This window comes from Microcaecilia unicolor, chromosome 3, assembly GCF_901765095.1.
Source record: "Microcaecilia unicolor chromosome 3, aMicUni1.1, whole genome shotgun sequence".
NCBI lineage: Eukaryota > Metazoa > Chordata > Amphibia > Gymnophiona > Siphonopidae > Microcaecilia > Microcaecilia unicolor.
Window position 1 is genome coordinate 472,514,493 of NC_044033.1, and position 21,033 is coordinate 472,535,525.

At 47.4% G+C, this 21,033-nt stretch overlaps 1 protein-coding gene across 1 annotated transcript in view; it reads left to right on the plus strand.

The window, feature by feature from the left end:
- The window catches only part of ADGRB3 (adhesion G protein-coupled receptor B3), a 1,672,438-nt gene that overhangs the window by 921,712 nt on the left and 729,693 nt on the right, over positions 1-21,033 (plus strand). Inside the window, exon 12 of the mRNA XM_030199002.1 lies at positions 9,364-9,510. Coding sequence (XP_030054862.1) covers positions 9,364-9,510 — 147 coding nt within the window. The remainder of the gene's footprint in view (positions 1-9,363; positions 9,511-21,033) is intronic.

The window sequence follows — 21,033 nt, forward strand, 5'->3', positions numbered from 1 at the left end:
CACAGGCATTTCCTTCCCTTTACTAGAAAATGCCTTTTACTGGCGTCCATCTTTCATTTCGATAATACGGTCGGGGATGCCCAGATCTCAACATTTAGGTCGACCTTAGAGATGGTCATCCTTAGAGATGGTCGTCCTTAGAGATGGTCGTCCCCGGTTTTCGGCCATAATGGAAACCAAGGATGCCCATCTCAAAAATGACCAAATCCAACTCATTTGGTCATGGGAGGAGCCAGAATTCGTACTGCAGTGGTCCACCTGACATACCAGAACACCAACCGGGCACCCTAGGGGGCATTGCAGTGGACTAACTGATGCACTAACTGAACGGAAAAAGCCTTTCCCTTACCGATCCCTTAGCGATTCGGAAAGGAATGGGCATGCATGAAGGAAATTGCATGCAAATGAGCTGCTCACAGTTAGCTCATTTGCACACGATTTCCTTCCTAAGAAGGGGAAGCCAGTGCAGAGCAGTCAAGCATTATGCATGGCTGCTTTGCGCATGCCAAAGATGGCTTCATACATGCAGACAAGCTACGTGTATAATAGCCATCTACAACCTTAGAAAAATACAAGTCCAAGTGCTCGTCAGGGACATACTTTTTTTTAGCGTATGGGTGAAGGACGTCCTTCACTATTCCTCCGCCCCTGCAATGGCAGTTGAGGATGTCCAAAACATGGATGTTTCTGTGAGAAGGATGTCCATGGCTGCTATGCCTCTGACACCCCATTTATTTATTTGGATTTTGGATCACAAGTAGCAGCAGTGGGATTTGAACCACCTACCTCTGGATTACAAGACCACTGCTCTAACCACTAGGCCACTCCTCCTCACTCCACTCCCTTGAAATTTGGCCATCCCTATGGGGGGGGGGCAGTTTAGGATGTCCAAAACGTTTGAAAGAAGGATGTCCACGCAGTGGCGTTCCGTGGTTGCCTGCGCACCCCCCCCCGACACAGTCCCCACCTGCTTTCCAAGTTCCAGCTCTGAACACCCCAGCGTGGCGCCGCCTCCCCCCCGACGCAGTCCCCACCTGCCTACCAAGTTCCAGCTCCGTCCACCCCAGCATGGCGCCTCACATCTGCAGCGCTGCTGTAAAAAGAAGAAAATCGCCTCGTTGTCGGGCGGCCCTTCCCTCTGTGTCCCACCCTCGAGGAAATAGGAAATTATGTCAGAGGATGGGACACAGTGAGGGAAGGGCTGACGAGGAGGAGATTTTCTTCTTTTTACAGCAGCACTGCAGATGCGAGGTGCCACGCTGGGGTGGACGGAGCTGGAACCTGGTTGGCAGGTGAGGACTGCATCAGGGGGGGGAGGCAGCACCACGCTGGGGGTGGACGGAGCTGGAACCTGGTTGGCAGGTGGGGACTGCGTCGGGGGGGGAGGCGGTTCCATGCCAAGGGACCGCCCCTTACCCCGCCCTTGCTACGCCACTGTGTCCACGTCTTTGCTATGCTTCCACTGACACACACATACCTCCCCTCCCAGGGACCTGCATACTGCTGCGATGGACCTGAGTATGATATTTCAGCCTGGCAAAAAAAGTTTTTAAAGTTGTTTTTTTCAGGGTGGGAAGGGGTTAGTCACCACTGGGGGAGTCAGGGGAGGTCATCCCCGACTCCCTCCGGTGGTCATCTTGTCAGTTCGCGCACCTTTTTGATGCTTGGTCGTAAGAAAAAATGGACCAAGTAAAGTCGCCCAAGTGCTCCTCAGGTACACCCTTCTTTTTTCCATTTTCGCTCGAGGATGCCCATCTGTTAGGCATGCCCCTGTCCTGCCTTCTCTACACCTCCGACATGCCCCCAGGAACTTTGGTCGTCCCCGTGATGGGAAGCAATTGGGGACGCCCAAAATCAGCTTTCAATTATGCTGATTTGAGCGACCCTGAGAGAAGGATGCCCATCTCCCGATTTGTGTCAAAAGATGGGCGCCCTTCTCTTTCGAAAATAAGCCTGATAGTGTATCCAGATTTTCAGAAAGCTTTTGATAAAGTTCCTCATGAGAGACTCCTGAGAAAATTAGAGAGTCATGGGATAGGAGGCAAGGTTCTGGTGTGGATTAGGAATTGATTATTGGACAGAAAAGAGAGGGTAGGGCTAAATGGTTATTTCTCTCAATGGAGGAGGGTGAACAGTGGAGTGCCGCAGGGATCTGTACTGGGACCAAAACTATTTAACATATTTATAAATGATATGGAAATCAGAACGATGAGAGAGGTGATCAAATTTGCATATGATACAAAACTATTCAAGGTTGTTAAAATACATGTGGACTGTGAAATATTACAGGAAGGCCTTAGGAAATTAGAAGACTGGACGTCCAAATGGCAGATGAAATTTAATGTGGATAAATGCAAGGTGATGCACATTGGAAAGAATGAACCGAATCATAGTTACCTGATGCTAGAGTCCATCTTGGGGAATCAGCGCTCAAGAAAACGTTCTGGATATCATCTCTATATATAAAAGGCACCTCCAACATTCTAATTGAAGCCTCCAGCCGGAAACTTGAGGTGGCATAGATATCCGGTTTGCACAGACTGTCTGCCCCGCCCTCGCTCAGCAAGTACACAAAGGAAAAGAGAGTAGTAAAACAAGCAGAGAGAAATAGCTGAGGAAGATAATTGTTTTCTCAGGCACCTGGAGTGGTTGCCCTGGTGATTAACAAGGTCAGCTGGAGTGCAGAGCTCCTTGCAAGTAAAGCAATTAACTCCTCCCAGAGTTGTTTTCTCAGGCACTTAGAGTGGTTGCCCTGGGTGATTAACAAGGTCAGCTGGGGTGCACAGCTCCTTGCAAGTAATGCAATTAACTGTTTCCACAGTCTTAGGAGCTTGCCTTTACTAAAAGAGTTCTTGAGTGGAAAACCTTTTTCTTTTATAAACTAAAATCAACAGATATTTGTGGCAAAGGGAAGAAAATAATCTCTCTATATAAAAGGCACCTCCAACGTTCTCATTGAAGCCTCCAGCCGGAAACTTGAGGTGGCATACATATCCGGTTTGCCACAGGCTGTCTGCCCCGCCCTCGCGTCAAAACATCATGACGTCCAGGGCGGGTAATGACAAAAGCAAAGAAAAACTTGACGCTGGCTCGCTGGACCCCCCCGTCCGCCCTCCCTCCCTCACCTGCACACAGAGTCCCTAATGGACAACACCCTCTCCCCCAGCTCCTTCCCAGTCGCCGCTGGACCCACTGCTCTCTCCCTCCCCCCCTCCTGACTCGCGCTGGACCCCGTCCCTCTGCCCACAGTCACCCTCACCCACCCTCCTCGCTCGCCATCCCGCCGCCCTCCCTCTCCTCCCCAAGTCCAGGTTAGGAATCTCGGACAGGACGAAGAGGGAAGGCGGCGGGATGGCGACCGACTGGCTGCTGCGAGTGTCCATCGGGGAGGGGGGGTGAGGGTCACTGTGGGCGGATGCGCGACGGGATCCAGTGGTGACTCGGGAGGGGGGACGGACGGATACAGCAGCGCTCCCACTCCGGCGCAGCCGTCATCCCCCTTCAGTCAAAACAAAGCAAGCCAACCTATAACATGCTGCACAAGGATCAATAGAAAAGAGTGGAAATGAGCCAATCAAGTCCACTGTAAGTAAAGAAGCCCATTGGTTAATCTCTGTTTCTAATCACCCACGCTGCTGTCATTGCCATACACTCTAAAGCAAACAAACCTAGCAGCTGCTGCTCCACATTGTCGTTTTTAAATTGTTGCTCCAACAGAAACAAGTCTACAGCTGTTTCAACTGGGAGGGAAGGTGGCCCTGGAACAGAGGTTGGGGACTCTGAAACTCTGACGGACGGAGGGTGGAGGAACCCTGAAACTCGGACGGACCCTGGGACTGGGAGGGGGAACGACTCTGGAACTGGGAGGGATGGAGGGGAGGACCCTTGAACTCAGAGGGAGGGAGAGGGAGGGGGACCCTGGAACTGGGGGGGAGGAGGGAGTGATGGGCCCCTGGCACACACTCTGATTCTCATACATGCACTCTCACTCTCATAAACACACTCGCACCCAGTCACACACTCTCTGTCACATACACACACACACACACTCTCGCACATTCCCTCTCTCTCACACAGTTAATCTCACACACACTCTCTCAAACATACACACTCCGAGGAAAACCTTGCTAGCGCCCGTTTCATTTGTCAGAAACGGGCCTTTTTTACTAGTTATAGATAATACGCTGAAATCTTATATATATATACTGTATATATATATATATATATATGGTTACCATATTTTCTCCTCTCAAAAAGAGGACACATGCCCCGCCCCCTTGCCCCGCCCGCATCCTTGCCCCGCCCATGCCCCACCCCTTTTGCATCCTTTACCCACCCCCTGTCACTTATTCCCCTCCCCTCCCCCCAGGTCACACATTCTCGCCTGCCCCCCGTCACCTCCCCTCCCCTGGGTCACCTCCCCTCCCCTCCCCTTACTTACTATCTACTGCCTGACCTCTTTGGGGCAGGAAAGAGCCCCCTCTTTCCTGCCCGGAGCACTGCCCTTGCCCTGCATCCTGTTGCTGTGATGGTCTTGGGATTCAAAATGGCCACCAAGAGTTGAAGTCTCGCTATGATGGTGTGTATCCTTAGTGGTATATCAAATAAATGAGAAACTTGAAACTATATAAGTTGGCACCAATTAGGAACCTAACCCTTGATGCTCAAATGAAAGTTAACAGTAATTAAGCACTAAAATGGGGGAAAACAGCAGTTAGACGTCTAAGTGTGTCATGCCCCTCATCTGTTCTCTGTGGTCTCCAACAGCATTCCATGCCAGGAAGGATCTGTTTAATTCCTGGAAACCCAGCACTACCTTTATAGCTCTGCAAGAGGGTGCTGGCTGATGTCATCACTTCCTGTTTGGTTGTATTTAAATAAGTTCCTGTCTCCCAACCAGTGCCTTTCCAACAGGTCTCCAACAGTTGTCTAGAGTGTGTTGCAGTCTTGTTCCAGTTTGTCTCCTGTTCCTGCCTCAGTCTTGTTCTAGCCCTGCTCTGTGTTACAGCCTTGTCCCTGCTCTGTTTTCCAGCCTTGTTCCTGCTCTGCTCCAGTCCTGTCTTCAAGTTTTAGCCATGACCAGGTGTCTTGCCCGCTGTAAGTCAGGGCCTAGCCAGCCCTTGGGTTAGCTAGGTAGTGTCAACTCGACTGTGGCCCAAGGGCTCACCCCAGGCTGTGACAAGTGCACTTGGCAATATTCAAAAGTGGGCACGTGTTTTACTGTGTAACTACAAAGGGGTGTTCACAAGGTAGGATCATAGATGGTAAACCAACACAAAGAAGGTCCAAGTCTCCCGCAAAAAACACAAAATAACAAAAAGAGCGGAAGAGAAACCAAAACAGACCAGAAAAAACATTAAGAATAAGAGCACCAAAGAAGTTTATTAGGACCCTACACGGTCCGTGTTTCGGCCAACCGGCCTTCTTCAGGGGTCTAAAATCAAACAAAACAGTACAAGTCAACATACATAAACTCTTAAACTATGTGTGAATGCACATATATAAATATACAAAATAATAATATAAAATTTAATTACAAAACAAGGTTAAAAACATCTAAGAGTACTCATATTTAAAAAATAATAACATCTATAGTATATTAGAAACATGACACTATAGAAAAATGAAATAAAATTAAGAATAAAAAGTGCTATATGAAACAACCAGTTACTCATAAAGGCTAATATAAAAATGAGGACACACATAAATAGGATGATATGATATAATTCTAAATTTACCCTTGCCCCAATTATATCATTAAATCTAGAAGTGTTCTCACAACCTGACAATGTAGAGAAATTTTCTAATGTAAAATAGAACTAAATTAGACATCGAGATACCCATAAGCATATACTGATATAATAATATGATATAATTGAGGATTTACCCATATTCAAGTTACATCTTTGAATTATAATCAATGAATCAATGAGAATTCCATACTGATAAGGGATAAACTGATAATAATAATAATAATAATAATAATAATAATAAACACTAAACCACCTTAAAACAGACATATATAGACACTACACAATTATAACCTACCTTCAAACTGACGTATACAAAGCACCTCCTGAATGCACAAGGAGTGAAAAGCATAAGCTGCATGAAAATAAAAAATAACAGTAAGAACGAGAAAAAATGACTGAAAAATATGAAAAAATAAAAATAAAACAAAAACTACAAAATTGAAAAAATAGAAAAAATGATAAAATAAAAACAAAAATTATATAATATATGACATTTATGCTATAACAACCTGAAAATATGCTAACTCAAAAATAATACAAAATAAGAGTATGAGTATAAAAATGAAAAACTATATATGAACAAGCAACAAAAAAATATATAAAAAATATAATAATGTGCTAATGTTATACTAACACAAGGGAAACTTTAAAAGGCTGACCATAAACTGCAGCAAATGAAAAGAATGTTAGAAAGCCAACAGATATAACATGCTGTAAAAAATAAACCACAAAAATAATAATAACAATAATAGATGTACGTCGTAAAAGATGCTTCAAATGGGCCATTTAAAATAGAATAGACATTAAACAGGTGGCCTATGTATGGACCGAACGTGATAATAAATCACAAACCTGAAGCTTAATATATCGCGAACATACCACCATGTAAAGTAAAGAGGGAAAAAAGGGGGTTGGGGGACGTGTAGATATAAAACACTCACACTTTCACCAAAGGACTAAAAGATGGAAAGTGAATACAAATGTCAGATCTTCCCTCCCCACAGCGTGCAAAAACATACAAACAAAATGTATATAAGTGCCGATGAGCGCATTTAAATGCGAGCGCTAATCTATGTGTATATATGCCACATACCGCACAAACTTAAATCGCCCAAGGATGTCCTTAAAAAACTCTAAAAGCTAACCACTAAGAAATATGCTTCTAACTTATTATAATCTCTAAGTTATGAATAGCAAAAGAAAAAGTACCAGGAGCCTTCAAAAAAAGTGGGACATAAGACCTTTAATCATATACGTTAGTTTAAACAGTCTTTGTGTGGACCCGACACGGTCCGTGTTTCGGCGCCCAGCGCCTGTGTCAGGGGTCTATATCGGGCATAGAGACAAGGGTTAAAAAATAAGGGTTAAAATGATTTGCATACATCTATATATGTACATACATTCACATAAATATGTAAATAAACATATAATTTGAAATATAAGGAACCAAGAGCCATATTTTTTATAATTTATAATAATTATGTGATGTCTGTTTGAAGGTACAATTTTAGTAAAGGAAGTAAACACTGTTTCCTCAACACAGATATATTTATGTTTTTCATGTGTATGACACAATGCTAGTAAGGTAATATACACTGTTTTGAGATTTTTCATCATACACAATTTTATTATTATATGCATTTTTTAGTACAATGTTTGGTTTTATTTGTTTGTTTGATAATACATATTTTGAACGCTATTTGCTCTATATGTTATGTAATTTCTATTATGCTCTTGGTTTATCCCTGAGGTTGCCAAGTGGCTGGTTTTTAGCTATACTGGCCGGTATTTCAACAGCCAGGACAGCTGCTGGCAGACCCTCAAACCAGCAATAGAAAAAGGTTTGTGTGTGTGTGTGTGTGTGTGGGGGGGGGGGGGGGGGGGTTGTCCACAGCCCAGAACTGTTAGTATCTCTCTCTCTCTCTCTCCCATCATCCCTCAGGTCCATTTGGTGTCACACCCACTGCCTTCCCCTTACTTCCCTGGGTCTATCCAGTATCCCTGTCTCTTCCCTCCCCCACCCCCATGGTGCTTAAATGATGCCTTACATTCAGCAGCTTAAGCGATTCAAGCAGGCAGCTTCTGACCGGCTCCGGGGCTTTCCTTTCCCTCGGCTGCATCCTGCCTCCTATGGTGCAATTTTCAGTTGCCATGCAGGCGGAACACAACCAAGAGAAGGGCCGGCTCTAGAGTCATCAGATGCTGCCTGCTTGAATTGATGCAGCTGTTGAATGAAAGGCATTGCTTCTGGGGGAGGGGAGGGCAGAGATGCTGATAGACCCAGGGGAGTGGGAGACTGAGAACTATCAGGGGAGATAGGTGCTTAAGAAACTCATTTGTGGGGGGAGGAGGGGAGGATGGAGAGAGAGAGAAATGCTGGATTGGCCTAGGGAGGGGGAAGAGATGCTGGATCTTCCCAGAAGGAGGTGGAAGAGGCAGAGATGCTTGGGGGGGGGGGGGGGGGGGGGGTGAAGAGGCAGAAACACTGGGGGTGGAAGAGGAAGATAAACTATGAGGGGGAAGAGGCAGAGATGCTGAATGGACCCAGGGAAGTGAGAGACAGAGGGAAGGAGAGGCAGCAGGAGAGATATTTGAAGTATCTGGGAGAGAGAGGGGCTTAAGAAACTTAAGGGAGAGAGAGAGAGAGAGAGAGAGAGAGAGAGAGAGAGAGAGAGAGAAATGCTGGAAATGGTGAAACAGTAGTGTAGCAAGAGACTTGGGGTGGAACAACGGTGGGACAAGGGGAGGGGCAAGTGTCAGGGTTTTCTCTGTTAAAATGTTGGCTCCTGGATGGTTAAATACCATTTAATCAGCTAAGCTATATCAGGTGATATAGCAGTCCTATAGCAGCCAGCAGTTTAAACCATCTGAAAAAAAAAACAAACAGATATTCAGTGCTGGTCACCGGAAATGGCCTGGCATGGAATATCCGGACTCAACACCAATCGTGGGACTTAACCAGCTTGCTTGGGACTTAACCAGCTTGCTTCCTGCGGTCTGCATATCAGCTGGACTGTCCATAGCTGGTGTTTTTTGATAGTGGCAAGCAACTTGCTACTTTTCAGATTTTTGTTTGGTATGAAACAACTGCAGACTTTCCACCCATGAAACAGATTAAGGGATATTTCTCCAAACTAACTATCATCTGTGTACAGGGAGGAAAGGCAATCCTATTGTTTCATTAGCGTGATTCTGATAGCCAGTTGAAAGAAAGAAAGAAAGAAAGAAAGAAAGAAAGAAAGAAAGAAAGAGAAAAATCAACTGCAGCACCTTTCTCCCTGTAAAGCCACATCCAATTATTTTTTTTGCTTGGTTAGAAGATAGTTCAAATAAGTCCAAACCTATGAATCTCCGACTAGCAGCCAGCATATTCAATAATACCCAAAAACTTAATTAGTGTGAGGCTTACTGAGAAGGAGCCAATAATAAAGCTTAAAGATTCAATAACAGGGAACTCACCCTTCTGATCTCAGTTACTCTTCTATACCATTATTCTATTCTACCTGAATGGCAGGAGATATGTGTTAGTTCTTTACTGTTTAAATCACTTGATGTGTTCAGACTTTCTATGAAAGAAAATTGTATTAAGTTTGATCATTTTTCTTACTAGTGGCCAGCATTGAAAAACTTCCTGCAGCATCAGTTTTAACAGACATAAATTTCCCAATGAGAGGAAGGAAAGGCATGGTAGACTGGGCACGCAATTCTGAAGACAAAGTTGTCATTCCAAAAAACATCTTCAACTCCACACCATCAGGTAAAAAAGCCTCTTTAAATATTGTATTAACGTCAGTAATAATGACTGCAAAACACCAGATTGTTGTTAGGGGATGTGCATGTCCTTTTACCAACTAGCGGTACAAAGTGGCCTTAGCATGCCCATATGTGGGTCATTCCTGCAGATTAAGGCCATTTTTACCGCTGGGTTAAAATGGCCAAAATTCCTATTTTGGGTATAAATGATTGTTGTACACTTATTATTGCTTACTTAATCTCAATTGTTAGCCACATTGAACTCGAGTATAACTTGGGATAATGTAGGGTATAAATGTCTTAAATAAATAAATGGCCATGCGCTAATTTTGCCATCATCAAGTGGCCATTAAAACAAATTAGACTATGAGCCCTTACCACCACCCATTATATAGGTAGTAAGGGCTCACGCGCTAAGTACATGCTAATTGGTTAGCACGCAACAATGTACTTGCACACATGTAACAAAATTACTGCGGGATGCCTCGGCGAGTCCCGCAGTATGTCATTTTTGCTGTAGTAAGCACGTGTTAGTGCTTACCACAGCTTAGTGAAAGAGCCCTTTAGTGCTCACATAGGGGCCCTTTTATTAAGCTGTGCTAGTAAAAGGGCTTAGCACACCCTAATGCGGGACTAACATGCTATTTGTTGAATATCTGGCCATAGAATAATGCTAGCATTAGTATGTGGTCATTTAAAATAATTAACACAGGAGCACTTACTGCCTTCTATGTAGGAGGCACTAAGGCAGGGTTGTCCAACCTCAGTCCTCGAGGGCCACAATGCAGTCAGGTTTTCAAGATTTCTCCAATGAATATGCATGAAATCTATTTGCATGCATTGCCTCCATTGTATGCAAATATATCTCATGCATATTCATTGGGGAAATCCTGAAAACCCAACCTGGCGAGGGCCGAGGTTTGACACCCCTGCGCTAATGGCACTCGTGTTATGGATGTGCTAACCAGTTAGTGCAACAGTAATTACAGTGTGATAGCTGAATAATACTTCCATGCCCATTCTCTGCCTCTGAAACACCCCTCCTCCCCCCCAAAAAAAAACCCTTGTGTGCAAATGGCAAAACTAATGGAGAACACTTTAGTGCATCCTGTGTTAGACCCTTTTTTCCTTTATTAAGCATATGTATGCATGTACACCTACAAATGATCATGCTTACAATCAATTTACACTTTAAAAAGTTTTAACATGCATACTAACAAAAGTTATTTAAACAGATGTGTGAAACAAACTGAAGAAAACACCCCCAACCCAGGAAAAAAGTTCAGAAAAAAAATGTGAAAATGGACCAAAGTATTTTTGGCTATGCACATTCCTAATTGTTGTTTACTACCGTTAAACAATATAGTTCTGCATGCAATGAAAACAATCTTTGATGAATAAACCATAAAGCTAAACTGTCTAGAATATTACTAGGATAGAGATGGGTAATATTTGATTGGGGAAACACTTTAAGAAAAGCTAATAAACTAAGCAGCACACACATTTGTGTGCCTTTCTTTCACATTCATTGAACCTGAGTCCCATGAACTATTTCTGATTGATCCTATGGGAGGTCAAAAAAGTTATAGGAATGGATAAACAACAGAATAGACTTAAAAAACTACAGTAATCTGCATTTGTTAACACTTGTTTGGGTGCTTTAAAAATGTTAGTGCAGCCTTTACTGGAAGAAGTAACTAACTTGCTAATCTCAAACATGCACACAAACAAACAAGGAATGTCACCAGCTGCACATACTATTGCAAGACATTTTTATCCTCTCCTACCCTTGCTAAGATCATGTTCAAGCAACTATCTTTAAATCAGTCCTCTTATTTTCTTACTCCTGTATTCTATCTTATATATCTATAGGTTCCACCTTTGCTTATACCCTATGCTGTCTATTAAAATGTTTTACTGAGTATTATATTGACATTGTAATGTAGCATACCATCAGGCTTATTTTCGAAAGAGAAGGGCGCCCATCTTTCGACACAAATTGGGAGATGGGCGTCCTTCTCTCAGGGGCGCCCAAATCGGCATAATCGAAAGCCGATTTTTGGCGTCCTCAACTGCTTTCAGTCAAGGGGCCGACTAAAGTTCACGGGGGAAGCATAGTGAAGGCGGGACTGGGGCGTGCATAACACTTGGGCGTCCTCAGCCAATAATGGAAAAAAGAAGGGCGTCCCTGACGAGCACTTGGCCAACTTCACTTGGTCCATTTTTTCTTGCGACCAAGCCTCAAAAAGGTGCCCAAACTGACCAGATGACCACCGGAGGGAATCGGGAATTACCTCCTCTTACTCCCCCAGTGGTCATTAACCCCCTCCCACCCTCAAAATAAACTTTAAAAATATGTTTTGCCAGCCTCTATGCCAGCCTCAAATGTCATACCCAGCTCCCTGACAGCAGTATGCAGGTACCTGGAGCAGTTTTAGTGGGTGCAGTGCACTTCAGGCAGGCGGACCCAGGCCCATCCCCCCTACCTGTTACACTTGTGGTGGTAAATGTGAGCCCTTCAAAACCCACCGCAAACCCACTGTACCCACATGTAGGTGTCCCCCTTCACCCCTTAGGGCTATGGTAATGTTGTACAGTTGTGGGTAGTGGGCTTTGGGGGGCTCAACACCCATGGAAAGAGAGCTATGCACCTGGGAGCAATTTCTGAAGTCCACTGCAGTGCCCCCTAGGGTACCTGATTGGTGTCCTGGCATGTGAGGGGGACCAGTGCACTACAAATGCTGGCACCTCCCACGACCAAAGGGCTTGGATTTGGTCATTTCTGAGATGGGCATCCTCGGTTTCCATTATCGCTGAAACCGGGGACGACCATCTCTAAGGGCGACCATCTCTAAGGTCAACCTAAGTGTGGAGATTTGGGCGTCCCCGACCGTATTATCGAAACGAAAGATGGACGCACATCTTGTTTCGATAATTCGGTTTCCACACCCCTTTGTAGGATGTCCTGCGAGGATACCCTCAGGAAAATGTGGGTGCCCCGTTCAATTATGCCCCTCCATGCCATACTTTGTATTGTGTGAAATTTTTACTGCTGTAATATCTATAGCTTATGTGTAAGCTGAATTCCTTCAAAAAGGCAGTAAATAAATCCTAATAAATAAATAAAATGTGGTAGGTTTAAAACAAATCGGAGAATGTTTTTCTTTACTCAGAGCGTAGTTAGACTCTGGAAGATTTAAAATATGAACAAAATGGAAACTTTAATATCAGTTACAAAGTGGAATTTTCTCTGATCTAAGTTAGAAAAACAAGTTGGGAAATGAGTGCGTCATGCCAGGTGCAAGGAAATGATTGAGAAAGAGGGGGTGTCAACTTTCCAATTAAGCAAGATTGTGGTCAGCTACTTTGGGATAAACAACTTAACATGGTAGCTTATGGGCCCCATTACTTAGAATGGAGATAGGAGAATATATAAGGCGGGTAGATTTAGGGCGTGTCAGAAAACCTTTTGACTTGCTTCACGAAGTGCTGTCCGACTGTCCACCCATCTGCTTGCATACCTGATCTTGCTGTATTATTGTGGTAAACTATAATAAAGCTGATTATTCTTGCATCCTGTTCCCTTACTCTTTCCTGTAGAATATGTAGAGATTTAGTTAAACTCTTGGGGTAAGAATGGTTAGTGAGATGATGCCTAAGCACACATTTACTGGTTGGGAGTCAGATGATAGCCTTCAGGGGAACCTCTCTGCTAGATGGCTGGTTTGCCACCCTACTAGAGGGGGGTCTTCATGGGTCTATCCAACCCAGATTAAAAACAAATTCTACCTAACATTCTATTTGCTTTCTTTGCTGCCGCAGCACACTGAGCAAAAGGTTTCAGAGTATCTTCAACAATGATTCCTCGATCCTTTTCCATGACTCCTCAAATGGAATCTTGCATCAGTTTGGGTTCCTCTTTCCCACATGCATCACTTTGCACTTGCTCACATTAAACATCATCTACCATTTGGATACTCTAGTCTCCAAAGGTCATCTTGCAATTTTTCACAATCCTCTTGTGATTTAACAACTTTGAATAACTTTATTTATTTGGATTTTGTTCACACCTTTTTCAGTAGTAGCTCAAGGTGAGTTGCATTCAGGTTACACTGGATATTTCTCTGTCCCAGAAGGGCTCATAATCTAAGTTTGTACCCGAGGCAATGGAGGGTTAAGTGACTTGCCCAAGATCACGAGGAGCAGTAGCAGGATTTGAACCAACCACCTCTGGATTGCAAGACCGGTACTCTAACCACTAGGCCACTCCTCCACTTTGTGTCATTGGTAAATTTAATTACCTCATTAGTTATTCCCATCTCTAGATAATTTATAAATATGTTAAAAAGCAGCAGTCCCAACACAGACCCCTGCGGAACCCCACTATCTACCCTTCTCCATTGAGAACTCTGACCATTTAACCCTACTCACTGTTTACTATCTTTAACCAATGTTTAATCCACAATAGAACACTACCTCCTATCCCATGATTTTCCAATTTCTTCTGGAGTCTTTGATGAAGTACTTTGTCAAAAGCCTTTTGAAAATCCAGATACTCAATATCGACCAGCTCACCTTTATCCACGTTTGTTTACCCCTTCAAAGAATGTAGTAGATTGGTGATGCAAGATTTCCCATCACTAAATCCATGTTTGCTTTGTCTCATTAATCCATGCTTTTGAATATGCTCTGTAATGTTGTTCTTCATAATAGTCTCTACCATTTTGCCTGGCACTGATGTCAGGCTCACCTGTCTTTAATTTCCAGGATCACCTCTGGAACTGTTGTTTTTTTTTGTTTTTTTTGTTTTTATCTATAACCATTTAAGTTTTTACAAGCGATAAAACAACTTGCCGGAAATACAGAGAAAGTAATATATAGGAATTATTTCAGTTAGGTAATTCTATTCTCTTCCTTAGACCACTAAATAGTAACATAGTAGATGACGGCAGAAAAAGACCTGCATGGTCCATCCAGTCTGCCCAACAAGATAAACTCATATGTGTATACCTTACCTTGATTTGTACCTGCCTTTTTCAGGGCACAGACCATACAAGTCTGCCCAGCAGTATTTCCGGCCTCCCAACCACCAGTCCCGCCTCCCATCACCAGCTCTGGCACGGACCGAATAAGTCTGCCCTCCACTATCCTCGCCTCCCAACCACCAACCTCTCTTCCCCCACCTGCTCCGCCACCCAATTTTGGCTAAGCTTCTGAGGATCCATTCCTACTGCACAGGATTCCTTTATGCATATCCCACGCATGTTTAAATTCTGATACCGTTTTAATCTCCACCACCTCCCGCGGGAGGGCATTCCAAGCATCCACCACCCTCTCCGTGAAAAAATACTTCCTGACATCTTTTTTGAGTCTGCCCCCCTTCAATCTCATTTCATGTCCTCTCGTTCTACCTTCCCATCTCCGGAAAAGATTTTTTTGTGGACTAATACCTTTCAAGTATTTGAACGTCTGTATCATATCACCCCTGTTCCTCCTTTCCTCCAGGGTATACATGTTCAGGTCAGCAAGTCTTTGTTCATACGTCTTGGAACGCAAATCCCATACCATTCTCGTAGCTTTTATTTGCACCGCTTCCATTTTTTTAACATCCTTCGCAAGGTACGGCCTCCAAAACTGAACACAATACTCCAGGTGGGGCCTCACCAACGACTTGTACAGGGGCATCAACACTTCCTTTCTTCTGCTGATCACACCTCTCTCTATACAGCCTAGCAACCTTCTCGCTACGTCCACCGCTTTGTCACACTGTTTCATCGCCTTCAGATCCTCGGTGTCCCGTTCCGGGCTCTTACCTGGCGCCCCGCGGCCCGAGGCGGTCGTCAAAGGCGTCAGGGGAGCGCTGACCGACGGGTGGGGGCTGCCGCGGGGATCGTCGCGACGATGGAGTGCTTCGAGGCCGGCGATCCCAAAGAACTAACGCCGGCCTCGGAGAGTGAAACCCGCCCGCCAAGATGGCGGCGCCGACGTCGGCGTCCTCCTCGCTGCAGCAGGACCAGCGAGGAGGCTCCGCCCACCCGCGCCGGATTGGCGCATCTTCTGGGGAACTCCGCCCATCAAACGAAGGGACCAATCCGGTTCCCGGGGTCGGCGGGGCTGGAGACGATTGGCGCCAGCTGTTCTTCAGTCAAGGCAAGCGGGGGATTTAAACGGAAGCACGGAGGGGAACCAGTGCTTCCGTTTTCTTGTCTGAAGCCGTCCTGCCAAGAGGATTCCAAGCCTGTTTGTTCTTCAAGACGGCTAGCCGCCCTGCTAGCCTTTTCCAAGTTTGTTTGCTCTTCAAGACTGCTAGCTGTCCTGCTAGCCTTTTCCAAGTTTGTTTGTTCTTCAAGACTGCTAGCCGCCCTGCTAGCCTTTTCCAAGTTTGTTTGTTCGTCAAGACTGCTAGCTGCCCTGCTAGCCTTTTCCAAGTTTGTTTGTTCTTCAAGACTGCTAGCCGCCCTGCTAGCCTTTTCCAAGTTTGTTTGTTCTTCAAGACTGCTAGCCGCCCTGCTAGCCCTTTCCAAGTTTGTTTGTTCTTCCAGACTGCTAGCCGTCCTGCTAGCCTTTTCCACGTTTGTTTATCCTTCAAGACTGCTAGCCGTCCGGCTAGCCTTGTCCAAGTGTTGTCTGTTCTTCAAGACTGCTAGCCGTCCTGCTAGCCTTCTCCAAGTTTAAGTTGTCCTTCAAGACTGCTAGCCGTCCTGCTAGCGGTTTCCAAGACTGTGTTCCTCCTCCATGCCCGCTAGCCGTCCGGCTAGTCCGTTCCCAGACTGTGTGGTGCTCCAAGCCAACTAGCCGTTGTGCTAGCTATTGTCTAGTCAGCGTACGTCCCTGTTGTCCGCTAGCCACCCGGCTAGTCCACAGTACCTAGGACGCTGTACCCAGATCCGACCAGGCCAGCCGTTCCCCGTGGTTCCAGCAGTCCTGCTGGCCGCCCGCAGCTGAGGGCTCAACCCTCGGTGAACGGCGGTCGCCGCGGGTGAAGATTCGGGGTGTTCGGTTATTTCCTGGTCTGCGGAGCTCGGGAAATCTCAAGAGCTCACCTCCACAAACGTGACATCAGAGACGCGACAGAAAACGGAAGCCATGAGCTCGCCGACACAACCGGATCTACGGGACCTGGCCAAGGTTCTACAGCAGCAACAGGAACAGCTGAATGCCCTGTCTGGGGCGCTCCAGAATGTATGTTCTCAACTTTCCACGCTTCAGGTACAGAACCAGGCCGCTGCGGTCCAAGGGGCCGCAGCAGCTCCCCGTATGGGAGGGTTCCGCGTGGGACCTCGGTTCCCTGAGCCGGCACGATACGACGGGAACCCAGCAGGTTGTCGAGGGTTCCTCCACCAGTGTAATCTGGCCTTCCGGATGCAACCAGAGGCCTTTGCTTCGGATCACAGTAAGATAGGCTACATTATGGGCCTGTGTACAGAAAAGGCCCGGGACTGGGTGGTTCCTCTGGACGAACAACAGGATCCTATTTTGGAGGACTATAGCGAATTTCAGCGCCGGTTCCGGATGGTGTTTGACATTCCGGGCAGACCCTCCTCCGTGGCATCGGAGCTGCTTCGGATTCATCAGGGAGAGGGTACAGTGGCCGACTATGCCATCCGGTTTCGTACCGTAGCCGCAGAACTGCGTTGGAATCCGGAATCCTTGATGGCCATTTTTATGGAGGGATTACAAGAACGAATCAAGGATGAATTGGCCGGACGGGAGATTCCCGGATCATTGGATGCCCTCATCTCACTCTGTATCCGGGTAGACACCCGATTCCAGGAGCGAGCCAGAGCCCGGATGGAGCGGCAGAAGTGGGGACGAGGCGTCCTCAAGACGAGCAAAGGGTTGGCCTCTCGTCAGGCGAGCCGGGACGCTACGGAGCCCGGAGAGGAGCCCATGGTAATGGGCCGGCAGCGGTTGACTGCCGCCGAAAGACAACAACGACAGTCTAAGGGATTGTGCTTCTATTGTGGACAGGCTGGGCATTTCCTGCGGACTTGTTCTCTCCGGCCGGGAAACGCTCTCCCCAAGGCACCCTGAGGGGAGGTTTCTTGGGGCACTCCGCTCCCCTACAGGAGACCTTGCTCGTCCTACCAGTGACCTTGCGGTGGCAGGAAGCCACGCTTCAGACCCGGGCCCTGGTGGACTCGGGGTCTGGGGGTAATTTTATTGGACTTGAACTGCTCCAGCAAATGGGCTGGCCCCTGCTCCCCCAGAGACCAACGTTGCGAATAACCTCCATCCAGGGAACTACCCTTCCACAACCGGTCACGGAGATTACGCCGATCTTAGGATTGCAGGTTGGGGAGGACCATCGGGAGGAGGCCGAATTCTTAGTATTACCCCGGACCATTCACCCGGTGGTTCTGGGATTACCATGGTTACGATACCACAACCCTGTTATTGACTGGACCAGAGGGAAGATTCAAGCTTGGGGCACTTCCTGTCAAGAAACTTGTTGTAAGGGTCGGGCTGGTTGTTGTCCGGCGTTAAATACGGTGCCCGGAGAAGAACCAAGTGAAGGGAGCGCCCTGCCTGCGGAGTATAGAGACTTTGCCGATGTGTTTAGCCCCAAGGAGGCGGAAGTACTACCTCCACATAGGCCTTTTGACTGTGCCATTAATCTGAAGACAGACACAGTGCCTCCTCGGGGTCGATTGTACAAATTGTCCCGCGGAGAATTCAAGGCTATGCGAGACTATATCCGAGAAAATCTACGGAAAGGATTCATCCAGCCGTCGACCTCCCCAGCCGGAGCGGGGTTTTTTTTTTGTCGCCAAGAAGGATGGAACCCTGAGACCTTGTATTGACTATCGAGGATTAAATGCCATCACCGTGAAAGATCGGTTTCCTCTGCCCCTCATTCCGGAGCTCTTGGACCAACTTCAAGAGGCCCAGCGGCTGAATCCCCGACAGGCCCGGTGGTCATTATTCTTTGCTAGGTTCCATTTCCAACTAGTGTTCCGGGCAGCCTCCCAGAATACCCCGGCCGATGCACTCTCTCGGGCCTTCGAGGTACCAGAAGAGACTACGGAGACTCACCCCATGCTAGACCCCGATTGTCTTAGTGTGGCCACGGGGGAGCTTGCCCAAATCCCGAAATTCGTGGCGGCCGCGGATCGGAAGAAGGTGATGCAATGGGGACACTCGTCAAGATGGGCCGGGCACTTCGGGTATCACAAGACGCTCCGATTCATCTCGCGACAATATCGATGGCCACAGATGAGACGAGATGTCTTCCAGTTTGTGACCTCCTGCCCGATATGTGCCCGCACCAAGCCAATAGGAGGACCTCCCGTAGGAGACCTACAGCCCTTGCCCGTACCGACCAGCCCTTGGACGGAGATATCCATGGACTTTATCACGGAATTACCACGGTCCCAGGGTCATACGGTGATCTGGGTGGTGATCGATCGATTCTCTAAGATGGCTCACTTTGTTCCCTTTGCGAACATTCCGACGGCCGCCGCTCTAGCTCAAGCATTTATTCAGCACATCTTTCGACTACATGGACTACCCATCAGGATCATCAGTGACCGAGGGCCCCAGTTTACCTCCCGGTTCTGGAGAATGTTATGCAAGGCCTTGGAAGTGGAGAACCATTTCTCATCCGCTTACCATCCACAAACCAATGGCATGGTAGAGAGGATAAATCAAACCCTGAAAGGATTCTTAAGAGCCTTTGTTAACCAGCGACAAGATAACTGGGCGTCTCTACTTCCGTGGGCCGAGGTCGCATATAACCAAAGTACCCATTCCTCCTCAGGACAGTCCCCGTTCTTCCTGGTATATGGACGACATCCGCGGGTTCCAGGGCCGTTCCCGGCTACCGCCATGACGCCAGCTGGGGACCAAGTGGTCGCCGACCTACAGAAGGTCTGGAGAATGGCTAGGGAACAATTACAGAAGACCGCGACCAGGAACAAGCTCTTTGCTGACCGTCATCGGCGGCCCGCCCCCGTGCTTCAGCCAGGACAGAGGGTATGGTTAAGCACGAAACACTTGAGACTCCGAGGGTCTTACCGTAAGCTGGGACAGCGATACGTGGGACCGTATGCCATCCAAGAACGAATTGGATCAGTAACATATCGCTTGCGGCTACCCGCCACCCTGCGAGTACATAACGCCTTTCATATCTCGCTATTGAAGAGGTTCCGGGAATCCAGGTGGCACCCGACTCCAGCCCAGGAGAAGGATCTCCAGGTGGCCCCAGAACCGGAGTACGAGGTAAGAGAGATTCTCGACTCAAAGTGGCGGCGGGGAAGACTGTATTACTTATTATCCTGGAAATCTTTTGGCCCCGAAGATAATTCCTGGGAACCCGTGGCTAATGTTCATGCTCCAGAACTGGTCAAAGCCTTCCATGCTCAATATCCATTCAAGCCCGGGCCCCGAAGGAAGGGGTCTTCCGGGGAGGATACTGTCCCGTTCCGGGCTCTTACCTGGCGCCCCGCGGCCCGAGGCGGTCGTCAAAGGCGTCAGGGGAGCGCTGACCGACGGGTGGGGGCTGCCGCGGGGATCGTCGCGACGATGGAGTGCTTCGAGGCCGGCGATCCCAAAGAACTAACGCCGGCCTCGGAGAGTGAAACCCGCCCGCCAAGATGGCGGCGCCGACGTCGGCGTCCTCCTCGCTGCAGCAGGACCAGCGAGGAGGCTCCGCCCACCCGCGCCGGATTGGCGCATCTTCTGGGGAACTCCGCCCATCAAACGAAGGGACCAATCCGGTTCCCGGGGTCGGCGGGGCTGGAGACGATTGGCGCCAGCTGTTCTTCAGTCAAGGCAAGCGGGGGATTTAAACGGAAGCACGGAGGGGAACCAGTGCTTCCGTTTTCTTGTCTGAAGCCGTCCTGCCAAGAGGATTCCAAGCCTGTTTGTTCTTCAAGACGGCTAGCCGCCCTGCTAGCCTTTTCCAAGTTTGTTTGCTCTTCAAGACTGCTAGCTGTCCTGCTAGCCTTTTCCAAGTTTGTTTGTTCTTCAAGACTGCTAGCCGCCCTGCTAGCCTTTTCCAAGTTTGTTTGTTCGTCAAGACTGCTAGCTGCCCTGCTAGCCTTTTCCAAGTTTGTTTGTTCTTCAAGACTGCTAGCCGCCCTGCTAGCCTTTTCCAAGTTTGTTTGTTCTTCAAGACTGCTAGCCGCCCTGCTAGCCCTTTCCAAGTTTGTTTGTTCTTCCAGACTGCTAGCCGTCCTGCTAGCCTTTTCCACGTTTGTTTATCCTTCAAGACTGCTAGCCGTCCGGCTAGCCTTGTCCAAGTGTTGTCTGTTCTTCAAGACTGCTAGCCGTCCTGCTAGCCTTCTCCAAGTTTAAGTTGTCCTTCAAGACTGCTAGCCGTCCTGCTAGCGGTTTCCAAGACTGTGTTCCTCCTCCATGCCCGCTAGCCGTCCGGCTAGTCCGTTCCCAGACTGTGTGGTGCTCCAAGCCAACTAGCCGTTGTGCTAGCTATTGTCTAGTCAGCGTACGTCCCTGTTGTCCGCTAGCCACCCGGCTAGTCCACAGTACCTAGGACGCTGTACCCAGATCCGACCAGGCCAGCCGT